The sequence below is a fragment of the Salmo salar genome, chromosome ssa13 (genome assembly GCF_905237065.1).
Source record: "Salmo salar chromosome ssa13, Ssal_v3.1, whole genome shotgun sequence".
Taxonomy (NCBI): Eukaryota; Metazoa; Chordata; class Actinopteri; order Salmoniformes; family Salmonidae; genus Salmo; species Salmo salar.
This window is the reverse complement of record NC_059454.1, coordinates 74,842,502-74,861,079: the sequence shown is the minus strand read 5'-3', so window position 1 is coordinate 74,861,079 and position 18,578 is coordinate 74,842,502. Positions and strand designations below refer to the sequence as shown.

Here is an 18,578-nt window from a genome sequence, read left to right as displayed (position 1 = left end):
TAGTATGGAAAACGGCTGTGAGGGTTTTCTACAATATTCACAACATAATGACACAATTACAATCTTTATAGAATAAAAATCAAATTTCATCAATTACATGTGGAAATACGTATTTGAGGGAACATCAGCAAGCCAGCAGCAAAAAGTGAATTCAAAAACACTTGAATTTAAGGGGTCCTTATTACAATGTTATTACATATGTAATTACACTGTAATAACTACTGAAATTAACTGTAATAATTCATAGTTACACTGTAATAAAAACACGTAACTGGGGGTAATTGCTTAAATAAAGGTTTATTAACTGACTTGCCTAGTTAAATAAAGGTTAAGAACACATTTTATTTTATATGACGGCCTACCCCGGCCAAACCCTCCCCTAACCTGGACGACGCTGGGCCAATTGTGCACCGCCCCATGGGACTTCCGATCCCGGCCGGTTGTGATACAGCCCAGGACCGAACCAGTGCTGCAGCCTCTAGCGCTGAGATGCAGTGTCTTAGACCGCTGCGCCACTCGGGAGCCTAAAAATCATTTAAAATTGTTAAATCATTTAACGGTGCATTTGACAATGGGTCAAAAAAATTGATACGTTAATAAAAAGTTATGGTTAAAATTGTGATATTGTCATTCGTGCTTGTTAAATTTGTATTTATTAGGGATTCCCATTAGCTGTTGCCATGGCAGCAGCTACTCTTCCTGGGGTCCAAACACATTAAGGCACTTACATTACACATAAAACAAAAAATAAAACAGAACATCATATAACATTATTACACCACTACATATCTACAATACCAAATGTATAATACCACCATACAACAATATTACAATGTACGTGTGTGTAGAGAGCATGTGTTACTTGTGTGTGTGTGTTTGTCTCTTCACAGTCCCCGCTGTTCCATAAGATGTTTTTTATGCTTTTTTAAATCTGATTCTACTGTTTGCATCAGTTACCTGATGTGGAATAGAGTTACATGTAGTCATGGCTCTATGTAGTACTGTGTGCCTCCCATAGTCTGTTCTGGACTTGGGGATTGTGAAGAGACCTATGGTGGCATGTCTTGTGGGGTATGCATCGGTGTCCAAGCTGTGTGCTAGTAATTTAAACAGACAGCTCGGTGCATTCAACTTGTTAACAATTCTTTCAGAAAAAAGTAGTGATGAATTCAATCTCCCCTCCACTTTGTACAGTTTAGTCACCTCAACTTGCTCAATTTCCACATTATTCATTACAATATTTAGTTCAGGTTTAGTGAATGATTTGTCCCAAATACAATGCTTTTAGTTTTAGAAATATTTAGGACTAACTTTTTCCTTATCACCCATTCTGAAACTAACTGCAGCACTTTGTTAAGTGTTGCAGTCATTTCAGTCACAGTAATAGCTGACGGGTATAGTGCTGAGTCATCCGCATACATAGACACGCTGTGCTTGTTGAATGTCCTAAGCGTGCTGAAAGTCTGTTGTCAATTTGTTTACTGTAAAATAGCATTGTATCTGGTCAAACACAATTTTTTCCAAAAGTTTACTTAGGGTTGGTAACAGATTGATTGGTTGGCTATTTGAGCCAATAAAGGGGGCTTTACAATTCTTAGGTAGCGGAATTACTTTTGCTTCCTGAGGGCACACACTTTCAAGTAGGCTTAAATGGAAGATATGGCAAATAGGAGTGGCAAAATCGTTTGTTATTATCCTCAGTAATTTTCTATCCCAGCTTGTCATTGTTGATAGACAAACATATTTTTTCCCCCACCTCTTCCACACTCACTTTACAGGATTCAAAATGACAACTGTTGTCTTTCATAAATTGGCCAGATATATTTAGATGTGTAGTGTCAGCGTTTGTTGCATGGCTGAATAATGGTTTATAAATGCTCTTAAAATGGTCACAAGAAAAACTTTTATTCCATCATATAACCTTGCAAGAGTTTCACTGTTGAGGAACATTCTCACTTTTGGATGGGATGCATTGGTGCAATTATTTATTATGGCATCATGTCAAGAGATGCCCATCTGCACAACACTCTCGAAATACATTTTCTCATTGATGAAACATTTGATCTCCATACAGCTTTCTGTTTCCAAAACGCTAATCTGTAACAAACAGAGTGGACTGAGTTTGCCAAAGTTTAAAAATGTTTTGTTGCACACGCACACTTCACAGAGTAGGTGTTGCCTAACGGAAATAAATGCTAGAACGCACCAATAGGATCTCTCTGTCCACTATGATTCATTTGCTCCCATTGGAAACGACAGGCTCTGGTCTATCATGGGTTAGTTATAAAATCTTTGTTTTTAGCAAGCACACTATTATTGCTAGCTGGATAACACAACTAGCTAGCTATATGCCTAAACCACAGAAATCATGATGATGATAATTAGGGGTAATGCTATGCTAAATTGTCATACATTCTTCTTGTCTACCAGATTCCCACAAGGTCTCAGACTCCAGGATGGAAAAATGCTTAGAAGAAAGAAACAGATTAAGACAGAGTCAGAGTTGGTGATTTTCATTGTTACTTGTAATATTAAAAAGAGAAGAAAAATAATTAGCGATCTAGGCTACTCACCATACTATGGGCTACAGATGTTATTGAGTAGGTCTATATCTTTGTTTAATCTAATTAATCAAAATATCTAACAATAAAAATCCTTATTTTGTAAGAGATTTAAGGGATTTTTTCATGTTGCAATAAAGTTGACTAAAGTAGAAGTTCGTCTTTTGTTTGAAGGTATTTTCACTTGGTAATGAATAATAAGTAAATATTGTAGCGACCCGCACAGACAGCTGTGTGTGATGAGTTATGCTGTTAGTTTGTTGTGTTGTATTTACCAGTACCCAGTAAAGCAGGTGGTTAGAGCATTGGACTAGTAAGGTTGCAAGATTGAATCCCCAAGCTGACAAGGTAAAAATCTGTCGTTCTGCCCCTGAACAAGGCAGTTAACCCACCGTTCCTAGGCCGTCATTGAAAATAAGAATGTGTTCTTAACTGACTTGCCTAGTTAAAAAAAATGTTTAAAAAATAAAAATCAAACAAAATAAAATATTCGGCAAATCTGTTGCCAAAAATACCGATTACCGATTGTTATGAAAACTTGAAATCGGCCCTAATTAATCGGCCATTCCGATTAATCGGTCGACCTCTAGTACAGACACGCATGCCTTTGTGGATCCATTAACCAGAGCGGCAATAGTTGCCATTGCTTCGTCATGTTTCCTTTTTAGCTCTGCAATCTGTGACTGTAAGTCAACTACAGGGTTACCCTCTTCACCAGGGGCGACTTCCCCATCACCTGCTGGCTTTGACATTGTGAAATGTTTGTACACAAACTCAGTTCATGGATATACTGTAGAGTAGAAACAGTCTCTGAAAGTTTCTGGATGGATGGAGATGATGGCAGATGGTCCTCTGTGATGGTCAGTGACGATCTGTGATAATCTACAACGGTTCGCGGCATTCTCTGGATCCCGGCAGTCTGGTTACAGACAGCAACCCCAGGCAGGCCTCACTGCCTGTTGTCAGATCCCCTGGTCCCTCGTCAGATTTCTCTGGCCCCGTACCACTCTTCACCACTACCATAATTATGCACTTCACTACCCTAACAAAGCTATCAAAACCCCACTCCTGGTACCAAAATGTGTAGCCTGGCGAAAGTAAACCCAGCACAGGACACAAACTAATTAGGGTTGTTTATTCTGTCAAAGCTTAAATTTAAAAAGGATCATGTATAAGGGAAATCACCACAAGATGAAGTCACCATAAAATAAAGTTCAGTCTAAATCACAATCAAGTGAAATAAATCTGTTAGTAAAGTGCATAAAACAATCTGAGTACAATAAGTACAAAGTGAAATGAATAAACAGTAGTGGCTCTGCTTTCTATAGAAAAACAAGAAAATACAGAGACCACAATGTTCACAGTTAGAATGGACTTTCAAACGTTTCAAATATCTGGGTACAAGATGTCCATAAATAAAATGACATTGTGCATGAAAAACAAAAATACATTTTGTCATAAAACAATATGAATACTTACAAACACACTGTCCACGTGATACCCTAACCCACATGGAACAGTAGATCCTCATCTCACCCATACTGCACTGGGAGAAATGTCATATCAACAGATAAGTTACAATTCAAAAATGAAACTATACAACACCCTGAAACTTTCCACAAAATAGAATGTAATTCTGATAATTACTCACGCTTCAAATAACGTTATCATCAACTCCACAACGTGGTTCTGAGAGCACTGGTATTCAGCTAGGTAGAAGCTAACATCCTCATGTCAATCTGAAAGTATCAACAGGCTAACATGACCATCTGGCAGAAATAATACAAAACAAACTCTTATACACTGCAGATGATGCAAATATGATATATTCCGGTACAATAGTAAGATAAAAAGTATTATTTACCCAAAGTAACGTTGGACCCACATTTGATTTCAATAGCGCTCTAGTGTAATTGCTTGCTCTCACTGCACATGCGCAATCCCATAACGGCTTGCACACCTTATTTAGAATCTCTTGAAGGGACAGTGCCATCTAGTGGATATAAATGAATACAGCTATGCAGTTTTACCACCTGGCTACAAATGGACATTAGACCGGTAAAGTCCAAATTTGAGATTTTTGGTTCCAACCGCCGTGTCTTTGTGAGATGCAGAGTAAGTGAATGGATGATCTCCGCATGTATGGTTCCAACCGTGAAGCATGGAGGAGGAGGTATGAGGGTGTGGGGGTGCTTTGCTTGTGACACTGTCTGTGATTTATTTAGAATTCAAGGCACACTTAACCAGCATGGCAACCACAGGGTTCTGCAGCGATACTCCATCCCATCAGGTTTGCGCTTAGTGGGACTATCATTTGTTTTTCAACAGGACAATGACTCAACACACCCCCAGGCTGTGTAAGGGCTATTTGACCAAGAAGGAGAATGATGTAGTGCTGTATCAGATGACCTGGCCTCCACAATCACCCGACCTCAACCCAATTGAGATGGTTTGGGATGAGTTGGACCACAGAGTGAAGGAAAAGCAGCCAACAAGTGCTTAGCATATGTAGGAACTCCTTCAAGGCTGTTGGAAAATAATTCCAGGTAAAGCTGGTTGAGAGAATGCCCAGAGTGTGCAAAGCTGAAAACAGCCCCACCTGCCCTGAATGGTCGCCACTGCTCCTATTAAAGGATGGAAACCGTAGGGTGTACCAAGTGTACAAGGAGTTTCATGGAGATTGTCTAGCCAGTGGGTTGAATATATAACAGTTGTTTTTGTAGCCAGTAAAAATATCATGACTGCTTTTGAATAATATATGTACTTTGTTTTTTACACGGTTTGTGAAGATTTTATTTCTGTTTTTAATGGTTGGAATTTGATTTGCACACAACCGTGGAAAAAATAGTTTTCTTTACGTTTTATGTTTATAGTAATTATTTATCCGAAGCATTAGGTGATCTTGTATCTGCCACTCTGTTGCATATCCTTGTCGCTATCTAGAACTTAAAATGGTTCTTTGGCTGTCTACCCTTTGAAGAACCTTTTTGGGTTCCATGAAGAACCCTTTCCACAGAGGGTTCTACCTGAAACAAAACGGGTTCTGTCTGGACCTAAAAAGCGGTTATCCTATGGGGTTCTTCTAAGAGTGCAGTCCTGTGTCAACAAGTAGGCAGGTGAAGCAGGTGAAACAGTTGAATAGCCAAACTGTAAAATAAAGTGTGACCTATTTCTCTTACTTTTATCACCACCTTTTCTCTCTTTCTTTCAGTCTGGAGTTATTATAAGCTCACATTTTTACATTACATAATGGTTTTTCTGCACCTGTTGAAAACCTATTAAACCTATTTAACCAAATGTATAAATAGATTTAATAGAATTAACCCCTGTCAGACTGTTGGCTGCTCTCATATGACCATTGCTATATTAAGTGTGGAGTCCTTGCCAACTCCTTTGCAGAGCGTGTAGCCAGTTTATTATTGCAGCTCAACTGTTATGTCCTTCCCTCTAGAGCATGTCTCTCTGACCATATCCTGACTCATTACATGAGTTATTTTTTTCAATCTTTGTGGTGAGGTTCCAAGTGGTAAACGGTTCAGTTTTACAGTATCTTCCCTTTTTTTTAAGTATACCTTTGGGGGGGGGGCACAGTATTTTGAAAAGATGTTTACTATAATTTTGACTCATTGTCTGTTTTTTTGCTGCACCATTGATATGGCTCTACTGTTCAGATTACAATCAATGTATTGAAAAGTGTAAATATGGAATTCTAAATGTAGCCTATTTTGCGACACATAAATGAGCCCTATTTTTTACTAGATATAAATGATATAACATCCTGTTATCAAGGCACAAGGCAAGACCCAGATGCAGACACAGGAGGCAGATGGGTGGAGTCTTACAATGTTTATTAATCCAAAAGGAGTAGGCAAGAGAATGGTCGTAGACAGGCTCGTGGTCAAGGCAGGCACCGCTGGTTGACTTGGAAACATACAAGACGAACTGGCACAGAGACAGGAAACACAGGGATAAATACACTGGGGAAAACAAGCGACACCTGGAGGGGGTGGAGACAATAACGAGGACAGGTGCAACAGATCAGGGTGTGACACCTGTCTTTTGTTGATCTTCGGCAGAACTTGTGATATTTTACATGCACAATGCAATGTATTCTGGCTCGCTGCTCGTCCAATCTGAGTCTCAAATTCCTAGTAATTTTTTGTAACACAATAGACAAATGGGACAGAGAGGCTGAATCTGAATATAGACTTATCAGTCACCAAACTCCTATGTGTATCCCTATTAGCGCTCTTCTTCTTGCACTTAACCTCTGTGAACCCCTGCGACTTGAGGGTGTCTGAAATATGCGTAAGGCTATTCCCATCTCACATACAAGACATTGCATTACCTCTGATCCCAGTCAACTCTTCACTTTCAACACTGTCATGTTGGAGTTCAAATGACACAATGCTTCGTTCACACACCAAAGTCCTTTTTATTTGTTTTTTATTGTGGGGAAAGTGAGATGTGGAAAAGGAAACGGGTCATGTGTACAGGGCGATGATGTGTAGTGGGCAGTCCAAGGTGATTGGTTGGGTGATTGAGAGCTTGTGATTGGCTCATTTACTCCGCCTCCTTGTCCTCTCCATGGGTGATAACGTAGCACAGGTTCTTGTAGTCCAGATTCCCGGCGACGTCCAGGGGGAAGTTTGTGAACATGTCTTCAACCTGGAAGGGTGAAGCACACAAAGGTCATGCAATGTCATGGGTTGAAAAACTGATTGGTAACTGTTTTCACCTTATGCTAATAATACATGAACCTAGCCCTTTAGCACTCCAAGCTGAACTTGGTGTGTATCGTTAATTGAAATAAAAGTGAACACACATGCATCTCAAGTCACAAAATGGCCTTCTTTGAATAAGCCGAGATGAGACCGAAATATCCGCTCACGGTTGTGCTTTATGCTATGAAAACAAACCATGATACACATTCATTCAAAATGAATGCAAGTTATTTCTGTGAGTACATCAATATGCTTTTAAGAATGGAATGCCATTGCCTTATAGGGTCTCATAATAGTACTGCGTAAGCTCACTGGAAGTAGATAGGCTTCCTGTACATAGTTAGAAGGGGACAGTGCTCTGGATGGGGGCTCTGATCAGATTCACTGTCTTTGTGATGGAATACAGGATCACTTTTGTGAGGAGCAGATGGTCTGAGGGAAACGTTTGCTCCATAGCTTTATTGGGCCCTGATGGGGCTCAGGGTCAGCGATAAGTGGGTTAGAGATATAGTCTATGAAATGGACTTGTGTGATGGATGAGACTCTGACAGGAAATGAGGTATAAGTCAACCAGTGAAAGTTGACTGATTCCAAACCCAAATCCCACTGAGCCTCAGAAACCTGAGAGAAGGACATTACCTCAGCTTCAGTGAACTTGTCCGCCTGAGACATGATGTAATATTTGATACTGGAAAGGAAAATGATGACTTGTTAGGTACAGTACATCAACCGTGACAGTGAGTTCTTTTCTCAGAGTTGGCTCCAAGAAGTTACACTTTTTTCTTTAATTATTTCCTAAAACACATGTGACATTCCACAAGAAAAGGTCAAATTTTTCTACAAGAATCTATAAAGCTACTGAAACTATCATTGATGGGTAATTATCAGCAACCATAAAAGAGAGGTTCAATAGATTAGAATGTAGTAATTAAAAAAGAAAAACATTCTAATACCTTATCCATTACTGTAGTAGTTATTGACTTCTTGAATAATTCCTAAAGCGACTAATTAGATCATTTTAGGAATTTGATCATTACTAACTGTACCGTATACCCATGAGGGGATAGAGCGACAGGTACTGTTGTAAGGTTTGACGGTATTAGAATGAATAAAGTCCTTACTCCTCTCCCTTGAGGACTCCCTGTCCCTCGGGGTCGAAGATCTTGAAGGCATTAATAATGGTCTCCTCGGGATCAGTACCTGAGAGAGAACACTTTTTTCAGACATACAGCTGGTCTGTCTAAACAGTGCACCGTGAAAAAATATCACTGAGGAAAATAGTAATTTATTTGCCTCATGTCGGTCTGAATATGTGATTGTTATAAGCAATAGCTAGTCATAATATTTCAGTTTACATGTGATGAACCATATATGACATGTGCACCCCTTTGTGGGCCATACAGTGGTGTTGCCTGACCTTTCAACTTCTCGCCGAACATGGAGAGGAAGATGGTGAAGTTGATGGGTCCAGGGGCCATCTTTAGCATCTCGTCCAGCTCATCATTACCCACGTTAAGACGGCCTGCAGAGACACACAGGACAGGAAGAGATAGAGGTCAGAGGTCAGTGGGACCACTCACATGACCAGGTGGGGACAGTGGGAAAGTACAGCAGCACCAGAGCCATGTATTATTTATAGAGTTGGGCCAACTTTTAGAATGTTGAATATTGTTCTAATTCTGAACATTCAGTTACATAGCATCAGAGTCATATATAGTTTGGCCAGGTTTTAGAACGGCTGCCATGTTAACACCTTTATTCTCGAAATGTTGGTGATGTAACAATAGGATAAGAGCGCCTCTGACAATTCCCTATGGAATGACCGACTGTAAATAATCAAAACAGAGCAGCGAATTTAACAGACTATTTATTGATTAGCTTTCAGAGTCATGTGTATCCAAGTCTGTACTGTGTTGTGGACTTGTGGTGTCAACAAATTGCATATATGGTATTACTGGACATCTTCATAGGTTTTGCAAACTAGCAGAAATAAACAGCACAATGCAGAAGTGTCAATTATTACTTAGCAATGGCTATGGAGGAGAAAGTGGCACTCTCTGAACGTTAATGTAATGTTAATTAGGTGCTAACATGGCTGCCATATAATTTGAAGTGTCATGTAAATGGGTCATAATGCTCATTACAGACATTATATTCCCCATGTAATGTTAATGAGGCGCTAACATGGCTGCCATAGAATGTTGGGTCATGTAGAGTACCAGTCAAAAGTTTGGACACACCTACTCAGGGTTTTTCTTTATTTTGACTATTTTCTACATTGTAGAATAATAGTGAAGACATCAAAACTATGAAATAACACATATGGAATGATGTAGTAACCAAAAAAGTGTTAAACAAATCAAAATATATTTTATATTTGAGATTCTTCAAGTAGCCACCCTTTGCCTTGATGACAGCTTTGCACACTCTTGGCATTCTCTCAACCAGCTTCACCTGGAATGCTTTTCCAACAGTCTTGAAGGAGTTCCCACATATGCTGAGCACTTGTTGGCTTGTGTCCAAACGTTTGACTGGTACTGTAAGTGCATCATATTGTCGAAACCTTAATGGCCCAACTCTCTAAATACATGACTCTGAGCAGTACAGGTGTTATGGTCAGAGATTGTTGTATGGATCAGTCATTCTCAATATAAATGTTTGTGTTTTGTGGAAACAATCATTACACTCATTGGAGATATCTGGAGGACAGAGGGAGGGGTAACTTCTTGTCCAAGGAAGAAAGCTTCACCACCAATTTTATACTGCAAAGGGCCATTCTCCAGAGGAGTAAGCGTTAGCCTTAGCTCACCCAGTGCACAGAATGTGTCCCTCAGGTCATTCTTGTCAATGAAACCGTCTCTGTTCTGGTCCATGATGGTGAAAGCCTCCTTGAACTCCTGGATCTGGGCTTGCTCAAACATGGAGAACACATTGGAGCTGGCCTCTGCTGCCTTCTTCTTTGCCTTTTTGGGTGCCTGAGATACACAGGGAAATGGCTATTACTTTGAGGTTATGATGAATAACAACAGCGTACATGCATTTTGATAAAGTTTGCATACATTGACTTTGAATTATTGAATTATTGAATTATTTGACAGTATCATGATATATAACAGTAATAATATAATGACTGTTATAAACTGGGCAGTTCGATCCCTGAATGCTGATTGGCTGACAGCCGTGGTATATCAGACCGTATAGCACAGGTATGACAAAACATTTATTTTTTACTGCTCTATTCACATTGGTAACCGGTTTATAATAGCAATAAGGCACCTCAGGGGTTTGTGGTATATGGCCAATATACCACGACTAAAGGCTGTGTCCAGGCACTCCACGTTGCATCGTGCTTAAGAACAGCCCTTAGCCATGGTATATTGGCCATATACCACACCCCCTTGGGCCTTATTGCTTAATTATATTCCATAAGTTATAATCATGAATAATAAGTAAGACTAATGACATAAATTACATTTACTGGGTTTTGCTCATTTCAAATGCATAACCAAAACTATGAACATCTAACATTGAACTACAGAGCACAGCATGCGGTCACAGAACTACATGGCTATTAATATCTCTAATTAAACGTATAACTTTTAGAGCATGCAAGCTTTCAATATTGAAGAGCCACAGTTCACAAATGTTTACAACACTGTAGTAGAGGTCAAGTGTTGCAATCAACAGAGTCGGGTACCCCAAAAAATGATGAACTATTTGAATGGCGTTCCTGCTCTTTACACTGATTGGATACACTGTGGAGATGGTTAGGGCATATTATTATTAGGTCCTACTTTTATAAGACCTAATAATCACAGTTATTACTAACCTTCCAAGATATTCTGTCTTCTTATCATTCAAACATGTTTGGTATGCAATCAAGCTCCCCCATCACTACAGTTTGGGATTTTAATTAGGATTGGCAAGAAATTTACTCTGTTCATTTACCATTCCCCACAGCTGTTATCAAATATACAATCGCTCCTTGATTACCTCACTAAATAGAATCTTAATAAATGCATTTAAGAACATCAACACCTGTCTACTTCTGAAGTAAGCTTAGCTTCTCCAAGATCTCTAAGCATCCTATACACCATGGAAGTGAGACACTCAGTTAACCCCAAGGTGAAGACGAAGACAAGTAGAGAGCAGAGAGTGAGGGAGGTGTCATTCTTACCATTATGTCAGGAGCTTCTCAGTTGTTCACTTACGCTTGAGAGGACACTAAAAAATGACCCTGGTCACTTATATAGCGACACACTTGGCTCCTCTGCCCACCTGCTCTATGTTTAGACAATGGGGGAGCGTCACCCAAGGCATGCCAGCCATATAGAGGACTAACACCCACCTCCCCCAGCCCCCCATTATAATCGACCCATGCAGGGGTGCTGTGGCTCTGAACTGTTTATGTGACACCTTATCTTAGGAGCAGGGGCCACGGTCAGACAGTCAAATCAGGCCCATATCCTCGAGGAGGGGAGGTTGTGGGTAGTTGTGAGTATGTGTCAATGCCTCAGACTTCACAGATCCTGTAGTTAGGCCGGGTGCGACACCGCGTCTCAGCCCGCCAGATTACCCCGGTAATGAATTGATGCGCGTGTCTAGTTTGCGGTGGAAGGACACGCTTTGAACAGCTCTTGTGTGGCTTTTCATTAATAGGAGTGTTGGCCACCATGGAATGGCTAAGGTCACTGAAGTCACCGGGCTTTGTTGATCACTTAACAAATGGATTGTCTCACATTTAAACGTTAAAATCAACCCCTAAGATATTTCTTTAGGGAGGTGAACAATTCATTTAGCAATCACTACAGAGATGAATACAGGAAATAACATTGACACAGCTCATGTCAGCTGCACTCTCAACATAGCTCACTATTGTCAACCAATTCAGTTGTGCTCACTGCTCAACATTTGTGTCTGAAACAGTATTTTGGGACCAAAGTATGTCATTATTGGCAGCTTATAGATGTCTGGGTTGTATAAGCCAAACACCAGATTCTTGATAGAAACATAAGCCCTTTAAATTGAACAGTCAAGCAAGAAAATAACTCCTATTTACCTCAGTTGTACAGATATGGACCCCTGTTGTGCTGGCGGCACTTTATGTTTGTGTGGAAAACAGGTGACCATTGTTCTGTCAGACAGCAGTAACTCATCTCCACAGCTAAGCAACCTTGGAGAGAGGCCTGTTTTAGCTGAGTGATAGGTTGTGTGTGTGTGTGTGTGTGTGTGTGTGTGTGTGTGTGTGTGTGTGCGTGCGTGCGTGCGTGCGTGCGTGCGTGCGTGTACAGTAAAATAAAACGTTCTGGTATAACGCGCCTCAGAAAATGGGCTTGGGGAGACTGTGGAGAATGTCCTATTTGCTGTGGTCCCTGGCACGCCATTGCGTGAACCAACAGGGTGAAGATATTTTCGCCCAGAGGACCACTGGGGGGTTGTGTCCATGTTGGGTGCTGCTCCAAGCAGAGGTAGCGGAGAGGAGTCAAGGTCTCCAGGGGCAACAATGCCATGGGCATTGCATTCCTCCAATAACACAGACGGCTTGGGCTCCTTCCTGGCATGTGACGGACGCATTAAAACTGGCCAGCGCTGTGAATCACTTCATTATTCTTGCACCCTCAAAGCCCTCCCCCATTACCACCCAGCCTTGTCAATCACTGTATTCACATAATCTGTGTGGCCAACAGGAACACACTACCAGGCATGTCAATCACTTCAATAATTCTCCCCTTACTTTTTCATGCATCTCTCAAGTTAGTATTTAGTCTTGTGAGAGTATGCTCACCTTTGAGATTAGGCCCTATTATTAAACCTTTCCCAGTAAATGTTTTGAGTGTGTTGGCTAATCCCCTGACAGAGGTAAAGGTCAAGGATCCATCTGAACCACCTGCAGCTCACTCTGTTGTCAAAGGGCTTTGGCCGGCTGAATTTATTATAGGCTACTCTATCAGTCAGGTGTTTGGCGCCCCCTGGTGATTAAACTGCAGTAGGTAACTATGAAATTGACAACAAGCTCGTACTGTACAGACAGACCCCCTATACTTAATTGCCCCCTTAACACTTGTAGAGATCTGAGAGGATTTGATAAGAGTAAGCATTACGGCAAAACCTCTGCCAAGGAGGGCAAGCTTGAAAAATTACAAAGCGTGAATGAAAAGGAGAACTCCTAGATTCTGCAGAGATAATGCAAGATAAGGCAAAGGTACAGTACTGGACATTAACAAAGCTTTTTTGGAAGGTAAAAATATGTTTATGACTATGTATACTGTAAATGGTTTAGTTATATTTACCTCAGCTAAATTGTATTTTCACATGATTGTCAGTAGATGGCAACGTATTCCCAGAGAAAGGCACTGGTCATTCTTAATACCATCTCAATTTAGAGTGAAACTAGACATAACCAGGTAGAGTGGATGAACCTCCATTTTAGATGTTAATCCATTCACCTTGTTTGCATATTTAGGTAGTAAGCACCTGATTATCTTGTAAAAAAATATATGGCTATTTACCCCACAGAAATAAATAATAATTTCTGTCTGATTTATAGTAATGCACAATTATGTGACATTAATAAGCTATCAATTTATTCCAATGATGAACCTCTACTTGTACCAATAATGGCACTACAATATGATTCAGATTCCATCTACACACAAACACTCCCACAGAGAAGCACACAAACCTCGCTGGGTGGCTTTCCCCTCGCCCTCCCAATTCCATTCATTTCCGATGTCTTCTAAAAGGCTAGCATTTCCTTAATTAAAATTTAATCCAGAATGCCGTCTCCTTAAAACGAGGACTAGCCTCCAGAGGAGTCATATTTGATTAAAAAAAGACGAGGAGGAGAAGTCCTGGGTAGATCTGCGTGTGGGGGAGACGGCCCTAATTGGGCTCCCAAGGGGGCCCTGCCTGATAGAGGGAGAGAGGGAGGGAGAGAGAGCGGGGGGGGGGGTTAGTGGTAGCACCAGGCTCTGGTGGATTAGGAAAACAAATTGCCAGTGGGGAGGAAGGCGCTGCGATGAGCGCTCCCTGAGCCCCTCGCTGAGGAGAGGGGAGGAGCATAGAGCCGCAGGAGTCTTCTGGGGCCCTCCTCAACTCCCAATGCCCTCCTCAGCACTGCACTTCACTGCACTGCACGCCTGGACTACTGTCTGCTACAGCTCCCTCTGCTGCACTCTCCCTCTCTTCCCCTGTATGATTTCCGCTCTCTTCGTTCCCCTTTCTCTCTCTCCCTCTCTCCTCATGTGTGAGCTATACTTCTGCTCCCTCTCTTCCTCTCCCTTCTGAGTTATACTTCCACACGGCACCTCTCTCCCTCTTTCCTCTTACTGTTCCTGGGTTACACTGCTTCCTCTGTTCCCCCTCTCCCCCCTGTGTGACTGTCTGACAGTCATATGAGGGAGCCCAGCCAGGGGAGATGGGGACAGGAAAACGTCTCCTTCTTAGTTCCCTCATGGCCTGTGTTCATTCAGCATGTCACAGCTATTGTTGTGTTCCATTGGCACATCAATGCTTTGTTTGAATTAGCCCATGGCACAATTTCTATATTTTTATCTCTACAGTTTCAGTACATATTGTACTGTCATTTTGAATAGGAATTTCATTTAAAGAAATATGATGTGTGCATGCTATTATTAATACCCCTTTGAGTGATATTCACTGCTGTACGTCCTCCTCTACATGTTAAGCCAACGTTGATACCATTCTTCACCGCAGCACACCGCATTCGCATGTTGATTAACTGTAATTTTCCATTTTAATTGGGGAATCCCAAACATAATTAATCATCAGAAAGCCCCCCTCCCCCACATCTATCCCCACCTTTCTCCTTCTTGCCTCTCTCTCTCTCTATTTCTTTGTTTTGTGACAGGAGACGTTGGGGAACGCTCCTCCATCAAGTTTGCCCATCCATGTCTGTTCAGTTCCCATCTTCCCCTGCGCAAACACAATCGTCACAGCAATGGGCCTCCTTGTTAAGTCAAAGATAGCTCCTGGAGCTAAAAGAGAGAAAAAGAGGAGCTAGCTGGTCCCTGCGATACTGACGCACTCACACGCATGATTACCTTTAAATGGACTGCCCTGGTAAGGCCAGGTCTGATGGCGCTGTGGATCTACCAGACTCACTCAACATTTAGAGAGAGTGAGAGACAGAGGAAATGAGCGAGAAAGAGGGGAAGAGAGACAGGAAGGATAGAGAAAGAGATAGAGGGGGGAGGAGGGGATGTAGAGAAAGGGAAATAGAGAAGGACAGAGAGAAGAAGAGATGGAGAAAGAGCGAGAGAGAGCGAGATAGAGAGTGAGAGTGAGAGAGAATAAGGCCAACATAGTAATTTTATTAAAATAAATATTATATGTGTGTGGAGAGAAAAAGTGATACATGCATTTAAATCTGAACTGCTTTCAAAATGGTTTTTTTCCAGGATTGTCTTTTATTACTGTAATTGATCCTCTTTAAAGCCTCCTTCTGGAGATAGGACAGTATACATTTGTTCAACACTTCTGCACACGTCTAGCTTAATTGAGACTCATCTTTACTCCATTCAGAAATGAAACTATGGATTGAACAGAGCCATTAGTCTCATTACGAGTTGAGCATTTCATTGTAATAAATAGTCTAAAAGAGAAAGCGAGAAGGAATGTGAGATACATATGCGAGTGTCATAGCTATATATTCTCCATGATTATGATTGTCATTGTGTTTGTGTGTTTGTGTGTGTGTGTGTCTCATCTGTCTATCTGTCAACCGATCTGTCTGTACTGTACGTATGATTGTTTGTTTGCCTTTGTATGTTCTTCTACTCTACTCATTTAATTGAGATTGTTCGAGACCACTCCCTGGGAGGGTTCTAGTGGGGGAAAGTGCATGACAACAGACATGGTGAGATAATACTGACAAGGTGTCTCTCTCTTTCTTTCACTAATGATACCCATGAAAGCTGGCCTGTCTTTCAGGTTTGATTTCTAATCACTGTGCACCCCACCCAGCCCAAGCATTAACTGACAGGAAATGTATATGGGCGAAGGGGGAAAAAGTCACTCATAAACGGAAAGTGCAGCCATGAATGAGCTGACAGGAGTTTTATGAGGGATTTTAGGAGGTTGAGACTCACTATGAATAAATTGACTCTATCGTATGGTTGGCTTAGGTGTGTGATGTATTTGTTAGTCTTCCGAATGTATGGAATTTGAAATGAAGTAGTCAAAGATCACTTGTTTGAGTACATCAGTTCATCGGCTGCATAAGTTGGCAAGCAATTTTGTAGTTTAATAGAATCCACAGATGTTTCACCTAAAGGTATTCATGTACTCTTTGCTTCTTAGAATGATTCATTAGATAACATAATGTCTGTCTGAGCGAGTGGGATTATACATTTCATATGTTCAGGAGAACAGACTAGTTTGGTCTGCATTCCAATGGTCTTATGGGGGATCTTAAATACATGTACGATTACATGCATAAAATGACAAGGTCGAACAAGTGTGCATTTCCCTCTCTACAAGTTGGCTTGCATGCAGTGCCATGGGATTGTGTTAAATGTTAAATGTGTCTGGTGTTTCTCGTTACCCAATAGCCCCTACTTTTCAACAAGTTATTCTGCCACTTATATGCCAAATTATTTTAAGAGCCAGGGATTTTCAACAGGAGTAATTGTGGCTGGCCAAAACAGCCGCTGATTCTATGGTAACTTAGACAGGCAATATTACTTCCTGCAAATGAAACAGAATGGAAATTTCCCAGCTTATCATTGAAGCAAACATTCTTGTAAAATGACATGCAAATAGTCTGGAAAAAGGGTAGCTTTTATAACAGCTAAATGTATCATTATACACTGTGCAGGGTTTAGCAGAAGTGCAACATACAAATGCAAGTTTATATTATGTATTTTATGTAAATAACCTTTATCAGCATAACAATGTGGAACAGAGTGTGAATAAGGGAAACAATATATATGAAAATATAACACTACATTCAGGCCAAGGCAAATAAATAATTTTGTCAATAGTATACTGTTTAGCAGTGAACAATACTTGGTTTTATAATCACTGTGATCACATTATTTTTATTGGTGATTTTTAAATAATTCTAACTGAAATCCAGCAATATTCAAGTTCTTAAATGTGTTAAAGTTTTGCATTAGTTACTTGACATGTGTTTCTTTGTTCTATAAACAAAAACATCAAAGTTGTGATTAAATCATTTAAGTAGATGTTAGGCTATTTTTCTACCTACAAGACTGATAAAGGTGTTGTGAATGGATTTTAAAGAACAAATATGGAAACTTTCCAATCGAAAGTAGAATAGTATATACAGCACAACATGAAAACTAGATTGCAGCAGATTGCTTGTATTCCCATTTCAGATCGACAGGGGCGCTGTTCTCCCAAATTGAAGTTCAAAAATCAAGCACACATTGCTGAGAACGCTGAAATATTGATAAAACATTCGGCCATGCCGTCAAATAATTAAAATGTTTTCACAATGCAAACTATACATCTTAGTCACTACATTTACTAAATAAAGTCCATGTAAAGAATTTACAATAAAAAATGATTTACAATAAAATAGTTCTAACCACCTTTCACAGTGTTATTCTTAAAAACACTTCAATAAATAAGATAATAATTACATGAAATAGAACTAACGGTTTACAACACCAAAACTATTAACATGATTAGTGTAAAACGAAATATTATAGAATGATAATCTTAATCCAACAATTAATAAATGCATTTGAGCAATGATAAATAAGTAGCACACAGAAATTAGGCTACAGAAAGAATAGCAGAAATAATAGGCTACATGTAAAACAAGAGTAGGCTAATACTACATTTAGCATGCATAGACTAATCTAATGGATAGTAGCCTATATGAAATAGCAATATTGGCAATCACATGTCGAAAAACGAATAAAATCAGTCCAAAACACACACTCGACAACAAATCTTTCAGCATTGTTCACGATCTACATGGAAAATCCATCCCATGTTTTAGCTGTTAAAGAAATTGCCAACTCCCGTTCAATAATTCTATTCTGTGGCCCTATTCAATATCACAGGTTCATGTTCAATAACTCCATTCCACGCCCATGTTCAATAAGCGATGCCCCTGTTCAATTGCTCCGCTCCGTGTTTTGCGCGCGCTCCCCCTCCTTTCTACTGAACTCCAGCCCCTCGCTCTCTCTGTATCAGCCTCTCACTCCGTCTCAATATGTCTCAAGATGGCGGCCAATGCGGGATCGATGTTTCAATATTGGAAGCGCTTTGATTTACAGCAGCTGCAGGTCAGCCTTTT

At 40.4% G+C, this 18,578-nt stretch overlaps 2 protein-coding genes and 1 long non-coding RNA gene across 10 annotated transcripts in view; 1 reads left to right on the top strand and 2 right to left on the bottom strand.

Moving 5' to 3' along the window:
• Positions 1 to 1,889: 1,889 nt before the first annotated feature.
• Positions 1,890 to 4,502, bottom strand: LOC106568025 (uncharacterized). Of its 2 annotated transcripts, none has more exons than XR_001320217.2 (4): positions 4,426 to 4,502; positions 4,213 to 4,300; positions 4,041 to 4,107; positions 1,890 to 3,883 (listed from the first exon to the last, which is right to left on the bottom strand). It is a non-coding gene; the product is annotated as an uncharacterized lncRNA (long non-coding RNA). The 2 variants fall into 2 exon arrangements; XR_001320216.2 differs by having other exon boundaries at positions 4,041 to 4,102.
• Positions 4,503 to 6,976: 2,474 nt separating this feature from the next.
• Positions 6,977 to 11,609, bottom strand: LOC106568026 (myosin regulatory light chain 2, ventricular/cardiac muscle isoform). Its single transcript, XM_014138027.2, has 6 exons — positions 11,463 to 11,609; positions 10,095 to 10,260; positions 8,703 to 8,807; positions 8,407 to 8,485; positions 7,925 to 7,973; positions 6,977 to 7,229 (listed from the first exon to the last, which is right to left on the bottom strand). Exons 1-6 carry the CDS (start codon positions 11,463 to 11,465, stop codon positions 7,125 to 7,127), a joined length of 507 nt encoding a protein of 168 aa, XP_013993502.1. The 5' UTR covers positions 11,466 to 11,609; the 3' UTR covers positions 6,977 to 7,124.
• Positions 11,610 to 18,455: 6,846 nt separating this feature from the next.
• The window catches only part of LOC106568027 (homeobox protein cut-like 1), a 238,969-nt gene continuing 238,846 nt past the window's right edge, over positions 18,456 to 18,578 (top strand). For all 7 annotated transcript variants that reach the window (XM_014138033.2, XM_014138031.2, XM_014138032.2 and 4 more), the window contains exon 1: positions 18,456 to 18,567. In XM_014138033.2, coding sequence (XP_013993508.2) covers positions 18,505 to 18,567 — 63 coding nt within the window. In that variant the 5' untranslated portion in view covers positions 18,456 to 18,504. The remainder of the gene's footprint in view (positions 18,568 to 18,578) is intronic.

What these genes read in the sequence shown, in the direction of transcription:
- LOC106568026 (XM_014138027.2), bottom strand. An exon ending in GGAGTCCTCAAGGGAGAGGA is followed by an intron (nt 7,974 to 8,406) that starts GTAAGGACTTTA and finishes TTTCCTTTCCAG; the next exon opens with TATCAAATATTACATCATGT. An exon ending in ACAAGTTCACTGAAGCTGAG is followed by an intron (nt 7,230 to 7,924) that starts GTAATGTCCTTC and finishes TCACCCTTCCAG; the next exon opens with GTTGAAGACATGTTCACAAA.